Source organism: Jatropha curcas, chromosome 1 (genome assembly GCF_041381405.1).
Source record: "Jatropha curcas cultivar XTBG-Jc1 chromosome 1, XTBG_Jcur_1.0, whole genome shotgun sequence".
In the NCBI taxonomy this organism is placed as follows: domain Eukaryota; kingdom Viridiplantae; phylum Streptophyta; class Magnoliopsida; order Malpighiales; family Euphorbiaceae; genus Jatropha; species Jatropha curcas.
The window spans coordinates 22,241,962-22,254,088 of NC_143151.1; the positions used below are offsets into that span (position 1 = coordinate 22,241,962).

Below are 12,127 nucleotides of genomic sequence, written 5' to 3' on the forward strand. Positions count from 1 at the left end.
TATTCTGGTATTTGTGATGAGAAGTTGTTTTGATAGGAGAATGTGTGTTGGTGTGTTTTTTTTTTGGTTTATTTTTTTCCCAAAGATAAATTACTATTTTAATTCTCAACGGTAAAGAGTTCACTTTTGAAAGGAAAGACCCGATGACAGGACGGAAGCAAAAATTAGAAATGTTAGTTATTTCTCATATTTATTGAAAGTAGTGGGATGAGTATTTTCCTTTAACACACTATTATTACTGTTCAGTTTGAGACAAATTTCTCTCTATCATTCTACTTTTTAACACAAATTTTGTATTATAGAGAAGGGCTTGATATAGACAGATTATATAATATCATTTTATATTCATACATCTAAATGTTATATACTGTGAGAATATGTAATGTACACAAGCTCCGAAGGAGTCGTAGGAAACAAAAGATAGGTGGTAGTTGTTGCCAAGACATAGTAATTATAATCTATGGTTTTATGCTTTTTGATTCAATGGAAGGTTTAATGGGCCGAAATAATAATGTGGGTTACATATCAGGGGTGGTCTTTTTTCGACTCACCAAATTGATGAAAGCACTTATGGTTGAAAATGATTCGATTTTGAGAAAACCAATCAGATTACACTTGATTGACATCTATGGTTCTATGTTGATATTTTCAAAGCGAAAAATGTTATTAGTGAAGCAAAGTTTGGCCGAATATATAAATTCACTTTTGAACTTTGTTACTTTAATGTTGTGGTATCATCAACTTTCACTTTGACCCATCAAATATTTTAATTTATAAAATTACTCTTATTAAAAATTTAAAATTAAAATTTATTTTATTAAACACTTTAACTTGTAAAATTAGATCAATTAAACACTTATTAAAAAGTTGAAAATTATAAAAATTATTGTTTCAAAAGTCATGTTATGACATATCAATTGATATTTTGCAGATAAAAGCTGAAATCCGTAAAAAATTTTAATATTAGTGTCGAAAATTGTGTAATATTATTAAAATGTACAAATTCAATTGTATGATAAGTCATTCGTAAAATTTAGGGTGCCACAAGATTAAAGTTGTAAAGTTCAAGGTGAATTTATGTGTTTAGCCTGCAAAGTTTATTACGTGGACAAAATTAATATTTTCATCCACTCTACTCATTTCTTGCCTCTTTTGAAGAATTACTTCCATTGAGAATCTGGGTCTAAACCCTGTGTGAAAATCAATAATAGATATTGTCAAACACGAGGCTCTTGCAATCAAACAAATTAGTATTACTAAGCTTGATTGCAGAAGATTTTAGTCGAATCCAATGGTCTGTTTATTTAAAATCAAGGAGTTGGGTGCTTTGAAATTTTTTCTTAGACTTTAAATAGTCAAATCTAGAGCTGGCACTTCAACTTGTCAGCGCAAATATGCTTTACAACTTTCGTTTGACATTAGCTACTTGGCCTTTTAACCGAGAGAAACCCCTATGAGTTTGCATCTCAAGCTTAGCACCAATACTGCAGATCACATATCGGATTCTTCATCATACAGAAGGCTAGTTGGAAAATTGCTTTATCTAACAACAGGAAGCCCAAACATTACAATTGTTGTCACTTAGCTTAGTCGATTTCTTTCTAAACCTACTACCATTCATGAACAAGCATTGCACAGCGTATTACTCTTAACAAAGGTTTATTTTTCTCTCTCCATCTCCATTTCGTCTTAAAGCTTTTAGGGACTCAGATTGGATTGGTTGTATCAACACATGATGGCCCATTACAGGGTTTAATGTGTATCTTGGATAGTTCTTTATCAGTTGGAAGTCCAAAAAGCAACCAACTGTTTCAAATCATCTTCAGAAGCCAAATATCGTGTATCTTCTTCATGATCTCCACATTTCTGACCTTTTGCTGGCTATGATAATAAATCAATATGCTCCTTAACATTGCAACAATCCAACTTTCCATGAACGTACAAAATATATTTTGAACGTGGTTTCACATTGTTCGTGAGAGAGTTTTATCTAGTCTTTTTCATCTGCTGCCAATTTTCTGTAATGCTCAATTGGCTAATATTTACACTGCTCTTGCTTTTCCATGATTTTAGAGTCTACTGCTCTTGCGGGGAATGCTCCATATATATTCTCCAAGTTGGGTGGGGGCGTTCCTGTCAGAGAAGCATGCGGAAGAAGAAAGTTATATTAGCTAGATAGTTAGGTTAGATGGTTTAATTAAATTGTTGAGAAGTTTGCTTTGCTGAGTTTTCCCCGCCAAATGCTATTAATGTTTTTCCAGATTAACATTTCCTTTACCAACTTTTCCTTGATGGGTTATCTCTTCCTTGTTGGAGCCTCTTGATAGAATAAGGAACTCTAAGTTTAGAGCAAGAGCAAGCCATATCAATTGACTATGAAACTTTGCAAATAAAATTGAAGTCTCTTAACTCCTTAAATTTCATTTCTTTCAAATATGTAATCAAAATCAGGTAATCTAGATACAAATGATAAAGAGGTAGAACCTAGATGCTTGTCTGACACTTGGCCAAGCTACCAAATCTTTCAAGAGACATGAAAATGCGCTAGATGTGATCCGAAGAAGTATAATAATATTCTTAATTCATTCAAATTTGAAAATCCTATTTAGTTTTGTGTTACGCATATTCAAATATGGGAAATTAATGCATTATTTATTTTACAGGTAGTGACAAACACATGATTTAGATTTAACGGTAAACTATACACTTAAATTTATATTGGGATTACTTTTTACTTTGTTTTATATTGATATAAATTGTTCCCGTGCATGTGAAACTTTGGGTTTTAAGGCATTTTCTCTTTTTTTTTTTTTTTTTTTTTTTTTTTTTGAAGTTAAAATGAGAAGATTTTATTACGAAATCAAGAAATCAAGTAGAACAGGAGGTGGTACAGAATTTCAATCCCCCAAGCTTGCTTTGGAATGTGTTCCAACTGCTAATGTATGTGCAACCACATTCGCAGATCTATAAACAAAATTACATTTTGCGACTGGTATCTCAAACAAAAGAGATTAACAGTCCTGAATTATCAAACCAAAAGCAGACGCGTCATTCGTAGTAACATTATTGATTGAATTTGCAACTGACTGAGAATCAGTTTCCAATAAAATATAATTTCACCCGTGATCCTTGATCCAGCTCAAAACTTCTCTCGCGGCTATGGCCTCAGCCACCTTAGCATTGAAAAAACCCGAAAATCTCCACGTTTTACCAGCACTAAACTCAGAGGTTGAATTCCTAACTACTGTGCCAATTGCCACATAACTAGGAGCGCCTCTAGTTGAAGCATCCGTGTTCACTTTTAACCAATTAAACGGGGGTGGACTCCATGTACGATTTGAGTTTGCTGGAGAAGGAACTACCAAACCATGAAGCTTAGCTTCCTTCCATGTGTGCCAAACACTCATAGCTAGCAAAATTACTGCCCTTGGATTCCTGATTTTTTGACGCTAGACCATATCATACCTGGTGACCCATTACGCCCAACACACCATAGAAACATAACTCAAATTCTCCAAAGTCAAGGAAGTTGAGGCTTGCTGAAACCACTCCCCAAAAGACATAGCTGAAGACCACCGAAACCCAAGATGGGAAAGAGTCCAAACTTGTCTTGAAAAAGGGCAGTTGACAAGAATATGAAGATTAGTTTCAGAATATCCAAGACATAGAGGGCAAATATCTTGAATGTCCACCTTCCGAGATCATAAATTCCTCCTACAAGGTAGAACATCACATACAGCACGCCAAATGAAATTAGTAACTTCGAGTGGAATCTTCATCTTCCACAGCTGAGTACAACTTACAGTAGACATAAATTGTGACGCAAGAGGGTTATGCAGAAGTAACCTGCAAGCACTCTTGATTGTGTATGCACCTTTTGTGTCAAATTTCCAGCAAACTCAGTCATCTCCCATGTGATTACTTAAAGGAATAGAAAGGATACAAGCAACATCTCTTTCATTGAATAATCGTCGAATTCGCTCGACATCCCATCTTCGTTGCACAATAAGATCCAAAACCAGGAAAGCATTACTGTCGTGTGGTCTAGGAGTGGAGATAAAAGAACACTCTTTGTCAGATAGCCAAGGAGAATCCCAAATAAATATGTTGGAACCACTACCAACCCGCAAATATAATCCTCCTTGAATCAAACTCTTAGACTCCCAAATGCTTCGCCAAACATAACTCGGATTTGAGCCAAGATCAGCTTTCAGAAAACTACAATTCGAAAAATTCTTTGCTTTCAAAACACGTGCAGCCAATGAATCTGGGCTTACCATGAGTTTCCAGCCCTATTTACCTAGAAGAGCTATATTAAATTCATGAATTTTTCGAAATCCTAGCCCTCCGAACACCTTTGGGATAACCATTTTGTTCCAAGCAAGCCAATGAATGCCCTGAGAATAATTCCCCGCACTTCCCCACCAGAATAGATTCAGGATACGTTCCAATTCCGTACATAAAGTCTTGGGTAATAAGAAAAGACTCATAAGATAATTAGGTAAAGCATGAAGAACCGCTTTTAATAGAATTTCTCTTCCCGCACGGGAGAGAGACTTTAGCTCCCACGAGTTTAAACGCTTCCACATTCAGTCCTTAATGTAATTAAAAACCTCCTTCCTATTCCGACCCATATGTGACGGTAAACCCAAGTAAGTACCTAAAGTATCCTTTTCCGTAACCTGTAGTAGGGAACATATTTGATTTCTGGAGTGCCGAAGGGTATTAGCACTGAAAGTAATGGAAGACTTATTTAAATTTATCTGCTGCCCTGATTCTGCCTCATACAAAGCTAAAATATGTTTGAGGGATTGTGATTCTTGAACCGAAGCCTTCAAAAACACCAAACTGTCATCATCGAAAAATAGATGAGAAATTAATGGTCCACCCCGACAAACTTGAAAACCACTCAGATTACCATTCTGAATCGACATCCGAATCATGTTTGATAAGCCTTCAGCACAGATGATGAACAAGTACGGGGATAGAGGGACTCCCTGTCGCAAACACCGAGTGGGGATAATGGGCCCAAGCTCTCTGTTATTCTACAAAATTCAGTACTTAATCGAAGTTAGACTAGACATGATAAGATTAATCCATAGGGCATGAAAACCCAACTTAGTTAGTATTTGACGAAGAAAGGACCACTCCATTCTGTCGTATGCTTTGCTGATGTCCATTTTGACAGCTGTAGAAAAATTAGAACCCCTAGTCTTCCTATGAAATGCATGTAAAGCTTCAAAAGCAAGAATACAATTATCTTGAATATTTCTACCCGCAACAAAGGCACTCCGGCTTTCCAAAATCAGAAGCGGAAGAATATTGCGAAGATGATTTGCTAGCAGCTTAGTAATGATTTTTAATAGAACATTGCAAAGGGCAATCGGTCTCAAATCAGTCATAGATTCGGGGGATGATTTCTTAGGAATCAAAACCAAACCAATCACATTCAGATGATCAGGAATAGACCCGCTGTGAATTATCTCAATACAGTTCTGAGCAATATCATTACCTATAATGTCCCAGTAGCCTTGGTAAAAACCAGGATTGAACCAGTCAAGTCCCGAGGCTTTGTCGGCCTTCATGTCAAACACTGTTGCCCGAACATCCTCAATTGAGTAAGGAGCTAATAAGAACTCATTTTGCTCCTCAGTGATAACAGGCTAAGTAAAATCGGAAACCAACGTAGAGGTGCAACTTTGGGAAGCAAACACATTAGTAAAATAACGAACCATATGATCCTCTAACCCGGAGTTCAAGTAACAACAGTTTCCAGATTCATCTCTCAAAGAAGAAATCCGATTCTGTTGCTGACGGGCTGAAGCTCTTCGATGGAAGAAACGGGTATTAGCATCACCTTCCTGCAACCAGAACTCTTTGGCATGTTGTTTCCAAAAAATTTCCTTCTGTAACAAATAATTCTTGATACCTATTTTTTGCCTCCAGAAACCGGACATTATCCCTTGTGGTACGAGAACTTCTTGTAGCAGCCAGGACAGCCATGCAAGTCGCAAATTCCCCTTTTTGATAATGGCGAAGTTCTTCCCCCCAGACCTCAAGAAGTGCTTTGCAACGAGAAATCCTTTCAGATAAAGCCATACCCGCTGTCTCTAACCAACAACCCTTAATCAGATCCTTACAAACAGCCTCCCTCCTCCAGCTATTCTCGAAATGGAATCGTCTAGCCTGAGCCCTAGGCACAAAGTGGCGTATTTCAAGGTAAATTGGAAGATGGTCGGATGAAGACTTATCAAGAACCATAGCCCGGGCTTGAGAGAAATTTCGTCGCCAAGAGTTAGTGGCCAGAACATGATCAAGTTTTTCCTCAATTAAATTGCCGCTAGAGCGACCATGTTCCCAAGTGAAGGCATAACCAGACATAGGAAAATCAGTCAAATGTGCATCCGAGATAGCAGCTTAGAATCCCCAAATAAGATGATTAAGCTGAGCCCTACCCCCTCTCTTTTTAGACGAAGCAAGAATATCATTAAAGCCTCCTAAACACAACCAACGCAAGTCGCTATGAGAAGCTAAAACACGAAGTAACTACCAAGAATTATTTCTTCTGGATCTATTTGGGTCACCATAGAAACCCGTGAGCCACCAAACACCAAAACAGGGCAAATCCACTTCAACATCTATATATCTAGAACTGAAACTAATAAGATTTACTGACGAAACACCCTTTCAGAGTAATGCCAAACCACCACTATGGCCAACACAATCAACATTAACAAAACCGTCATAATCTAATAAAGATTGTATTTCCACAACTTTATTAGAAGCACAAAAGGTCTCAATAAGAAAAATAAAATTTGGCTTTTTATTACTAATGATAACCCGTAAAGTACGTACTGCTTGTGGATTGCCAAGTCCACGACAGTTCCAGCTTATAGTACTCATGTCTGATGGCGGGTCGGACTCACAGAACCTGCCAGTAGCCCCATTTTTTGAACTTGAATTGTTGTAGAGAGCTCTTCATCTTTTTCAAAAACAAGTCTATCCTCTTCCTCAACGTTGACTGATAAGTTAGCCACCTCCCCCGAAATTTGGTCTTCATCCTCCATCAGAAAACTTGTCAACGACAAGACCTAAACCAGAAGAACTCTCCAGGAAGAGGGACGAAAACTCTCTAGGAAGAGAGACGAAACAACTGCAGAACCAAAACTGCAGAATATTAGAAGTGAGAAAGGTAGCTTGCAACGCGTTCACGTTCATAATTTAGCTCCTTATTCACTCTGTCATTTTCACAAACACTTGGCAGGCACATATTTCCTACCGAAGATATAATTACTTTCTCCGTCTAAACCAAATCTCTAGTTTTCAACTGCTCTTAACAAGCAAAAGCAACAGACCTCTACCTCAAATTTACCATTCCCACGGTACAGAAGCAACGGCACAACATTTCAACCGACTCCAAATGAATGATAATGCAGTTTGAAAGCCAGAAAGAAACTACTCACAATTCGATTCCCTTTAACACGGACAACTACCTGAATACTGCTCAAAAAAGCCGCATTTGAAGGATTTAACAGAGCTTCTGTCTCGTTGACATCATTATTATTATTAGTCTGCAAGATTATTAAGCTCTAGCTATATAAAGAGCAAAACATTAGAGAAGGAAATGAACAGCGCTAGTTCAACCGTTGAATACTTCAGTTTGAGCAGAGCTTGTCAGTCATGGAGCGAGAATCAGGCGAAGCAAAAAGGACATTGCATTCAGCCGTTTGAAGTGCTACAATCGGTGCATCACATATAATATTTCTTAAATATATAATAACGTAAAAATACTGTGCAAAACGAGGTTGGGATATTCTTTCTGGTTAACTTAAAGAGGAATCTGAAGGCATTTTCTCTTAAAAGTGTATTTTAGTCAATTTCATACCTTTTGATTTGAGCCTATTGTGGGGTATGGTTTGAGCCATTTTTAACGTCGGATTGATGTTTGCAGTTGTTTGGATGCGTTCTTTAAGCATTTACTTTATAGGGGTAAAATGGTTAGCGTGATGCATGTAATATGAGGTCCATATTGGATTAGTATTAAGCAATTTAACATGAATATAGTAGATGGAGTTCATTTGAAGATTTTGATAATGATTTTGCCCTATGACGATCTTAGGGCATTTTGGTTATTTTTTGCTATTTTGATAAAAAGTTCATGTTTGATGTATTTTGGTATATTGGAAGTCATTATAGAGTTTGAAAATTAATTTAAAAATTAATTTAAGGCATTTTGAGGATAATTTGACTTGAAATGGTGCTAAGAGTGTATATTTTGGTTATTATTATGCAATTATAATTTTAAATGTAAATTTGGTGAAAATTTGGTTTATTTAAAGTTAGGAAAAATTATAATTGTACCACCTATATTTTTATATAGAAAAAAAAATACTATACTATTGTCTTTCCAAAAATAGATTATAATACCCTCATAGTAAATTTTTAGACTAGATTACCCTTTTGTGTAATATTTACAATTTTAGACGTTAAATATATATAAAATGATATAATTGACCTATATTTCACGTACCCCGATCTCTAATTATCTCCTCCTTCAAAACTTTCTCAAAACTCTAAATTTCAATTGGCACTAAATGAATATATTACACAGTATTGTAATAAGAACTACAACATTAAACAACACTGTAGCAACAAGCAGCTTCAAAAAATATTACAACAAGAATTCAAAGAATTAATCTAATAAATTGGCACTTTGTGGTTGAATCCGCTATTGTTGAAGAAGTCCAAAGTTGTTGAGAAAGCAACTAACGTTGGCAGGAATGGGAGCTGCTCTTGCGAGCGAATCAGCTGTAATTGGAATGCTTTCAATGGCTAGAAAGCCTATAAGGTGCATGCGAAGCGAGTCATTAACCAGGAAGCGACCGACGAATTCTGTATTAAGCCCTATTGCCAAATGGAGTTAGCTCATAGTGTTTTTCAAACACTTGAGCATATTGCATTCTTGATTTCATAGAATTCTTGGTCATGAAAAGCAGTTTCTTCCTCAGAATTATACAGTACATCCATTTCCATTGATAAAAATAAAGATTTACAAATCAAACAAAAGTGACAAATGAAAAGACTGCGAGATGCCTTAGAGTGAAGCAATTCAAGTGTTTGAGATATGCCATCAAAAGAGCCCTGATATTATGAGAAGAGAGGAGCTGGATAGCTTTTATTTTTTGTTCATTGTAAAAAAATATTTGAGGAGAACGGTTTGTAGTATAAGAGACGAAGGGAAAGAGGGTATTTTAGTGAAAAATTCCTTCTTTCTCTTTAGACTATCAAGTGTTCCTCAGCCTTGTACTTTAAAATTACAAATAGTAGACGAAAGAGCAATCTAATATGATAGATTCAAAATACGTAGTTATAACAATCTATTTTTAAAAAGATAAAGTGTAAAGTATTTTTTTTTTTTAGCCAAAATATAGGGATACGATTATAATTTTCCCTTAAAGTCAAAATGGAAGTTGAATTTAATTCGATATTATAGGCATAAATTTGTTAGCCGCCATTGTTGAAAACAAAAGAAAAAAAGATATAAAAAAATTTGTTTAGCTCAATCCCACATCGGGGAGAAGAGCTTATGAAGGATAGTAGATTGGCTATAAAAGGAAGTAAGGTTTAAGTTTCTAAACACACCAAAAACACTTGAATGTGTTTTATATTAGGGAGTCTCTTGGAATCCCCTGGAGTATAAAATATTTGAGGTGTTTTTGAGGGTGTCGGGTAGAAAAATATTTTGTAATTGTGGTCGTAACAATTTGCCACATAGTGAATATTTTTCTTGATTGTCGTTTGGCAACGGCCGTGGTTTTTCTCCACTTGGGGGGTTTTCCACATTAAACTATCGTGTTCTCTTTAATTTCTCAGTCATTATTTTATTTTCTCATTTGTTCCTGCTTGAAGCCGATCCGAAGGGCGGGAAAATAGCGATTTTTCCCAACAAAATTGGTCTTGTAATGAGCATACAACTATGTTTGATAATTTTACATGCTTAGAGGTCGGTTAAAAGTGAATTTTATGTTTTCGGGATGTGCATAGTGTTTTGGAGGTTATTCAGATTATTTTGAATATAGTATCACCATTGTTAAGGTATTCTAGTAATTTTAGAGGTTTTTAATCAGTATTTTTATTATGAAATGTATTACCGTTTCATATGAATTAGAATGATTATGGGGTGTTAAATTGAAATTTAATTGTCAATGGTGGTAAATGACATAAATGGACGTTTGTGCTACACCCTGAAGTAGGGGTATTTTAGTCTTCTCATATCTAATTTTAAGGTTTAAAGTACCATAGAAATAGTCTCTTTTATCCCTAAAAATTAAGGGAAGCCATAAATTGTATTGGATAAGAGGAAAACTTAAAACGAAAAACGAATGGTTTTGATTGGGTTTTATATGATTTTGGGCTGCTGAGTGCAAGGGAGGTTGGACCTCTCATGGCTGTATCACTTGGCATGTAATGCCTGTCATCAGGCACGCCACCGTAGTGAGCCATAGGTTGTTCAGGGTGTTAGTCAAAAGGGCACGTCTAACACTGAGGCAGATTTGCATTTTTGAGGTTTTTGAATGTTTGCGTGGTTTTTCTTAGCCATTTTCACTCCAAATTAAAGTAAGGCAACCTCATTATTTTGTATTTCTATCAATTTAAATTAAATGAATGACGAAGATTTTAATTAAAAATATAAAAAAATCATGGCTATAACTTTAAGTGTATATTTTGAGTCCTAACTTGATTTTCTTTGATCCAAATGATCTTATTGATGAGAAATTATTGCATGATTCATGAAAAATTTTTATTTTTATGTTTTGAGTTTAAAAATATTGGGATTTAATCAAGTTTTTTTATGAGCTTTTAGTTTTATTTTTTGTTTAATTGAAAAAAATTTGGATTTATATGTGTAAATGCATGATTGGAGTTCCTAGGGAATTTAGGTGAATTCTACAGAGTTCCTTGATGAGGTATTGTTGTGGTTTAAATTCGCCCTATCTTGGGTAGATTTCATTTTAAGAATAAATTTTGCGTCTGTCTTAGCAAATTTCAGTTTAAATCTTGCACCCTAAATTGGGTAAATTCACTTATTTTCAGATCAAACCTTTTTCCCTGTCTTGGAAAATTTCACTTGCTTTCAAAATATAATTTGCCCCCTGTCTTGGGCAAATTCCATTTATTTTAAAAATAAAATTTGCTGAGCCTTGACACAGTACTGAGCCATTTTTTTAAGCGAAAGCCCATACAGGGTCCTCCTCATCTCACTTAATTTAATGATTTTTAATCTAACAATATGTATCGGCTACATTCAAGTATGGGCTAATTATTTTTCTTTTGGCCAAAACTTGAAACTAATCTTAATTAATTAAGCTAACTTCTAATCATGAGCTAGTATTAACCTTTAACAATTTTTAGACCCAACAATTTTATTCTCTACAAAACCCCAAATATAGAAAAATTATAAACCGACCAATCCGGAAAATTACCAACATTAAATTAATTAGAGAACTAAAGGATTTTCGTCATCGAGCATAAGGGTACAAATCAAGCGTTAACATGAACTATGATGATGAAATAATAATGCCCCATGATATGAAATATTGTGAATGAAATGATGATGATGGATGCTTATGATTATAAAAAGGTTATGATGTGAATTGTGATATATAAATTATACTCCCTCTGCCCCATTGTGTTGGCATGGTTTGAGAAACACGCATTTTAAGAATTTACTCAATAAAAACTATTTTACCCTTTGTTATCCTTAAATATTAATAAAAATTTTTCATTTAATGAACAATTATAAAGGTTATTAGAGGAAAAATAATTGTTTAAATATACAAATTTAGAAACCTTGCAACTATTTTTGAACATCCATAAAAGGAATAACAAACAAACAAAATGGGATGGAGAGAGTACTTATTAATGTTAATGCACATATTTTTATTGATGTGGCATGAAATAAACTCTTTGGAGTATCCCGCAATGCATAATTCTCATTGAATATATTTAGGTTGTTCACTTTTCTACTATTTCAATTTTGCATGTTTTTATGAATTTTGGTGAGACTTCTTTCTTTCCTCTAAGCCAAGTTATTTTTAACTACATTTAATTCAAGAGACTACTAGAT

General features: G+C 34.9%; 1 protein-coding gene across 1 annotated transcript; it reads right to left on the reverse strand.

Moving 5' to 3' along the window:
• Nucleotides 1-3,899: 3,899 nt before the first annotated feature.
• Nucleotides 3,900-4,934, reverse strand: LOC149499153 (uncharacterized). The gene is made up of 2 exons (XM_089722113.1): nt 4,614-4,934; nt 3,900-4,292 (listed from the first exon to the last, which is right to left on the reverse strand). The coding sequence occupies exons 1-2, from the start codon at nt 4,932-4,934 to the stop codon at nt 3,900-3,902; spliced, it is 714 nt and encodes a 237-aa protein (XP_089578239.1).
• Between the last annotated feature and the right edge of the window lie 7,193 nt (nt 4,935-12,127).

Bases quoted from the DNA above. Each gene is read 5' to 3' on its own strand.
- LOC149499153 (XM_089722113.1), bottom strand. From the start codon at position 4,934: ATGTCGATTCAGAATGGTAATCTGAGTGGTTTTCAAGTTTGTCGGGGT. The intron at 4,293-4,613 runs GTTTTTAATTAC...CTAGGTAAATAG, and splicing joins TGGGTCGGAATAGGAAGGAG to GGCTGGAAACTCATGGTAAG.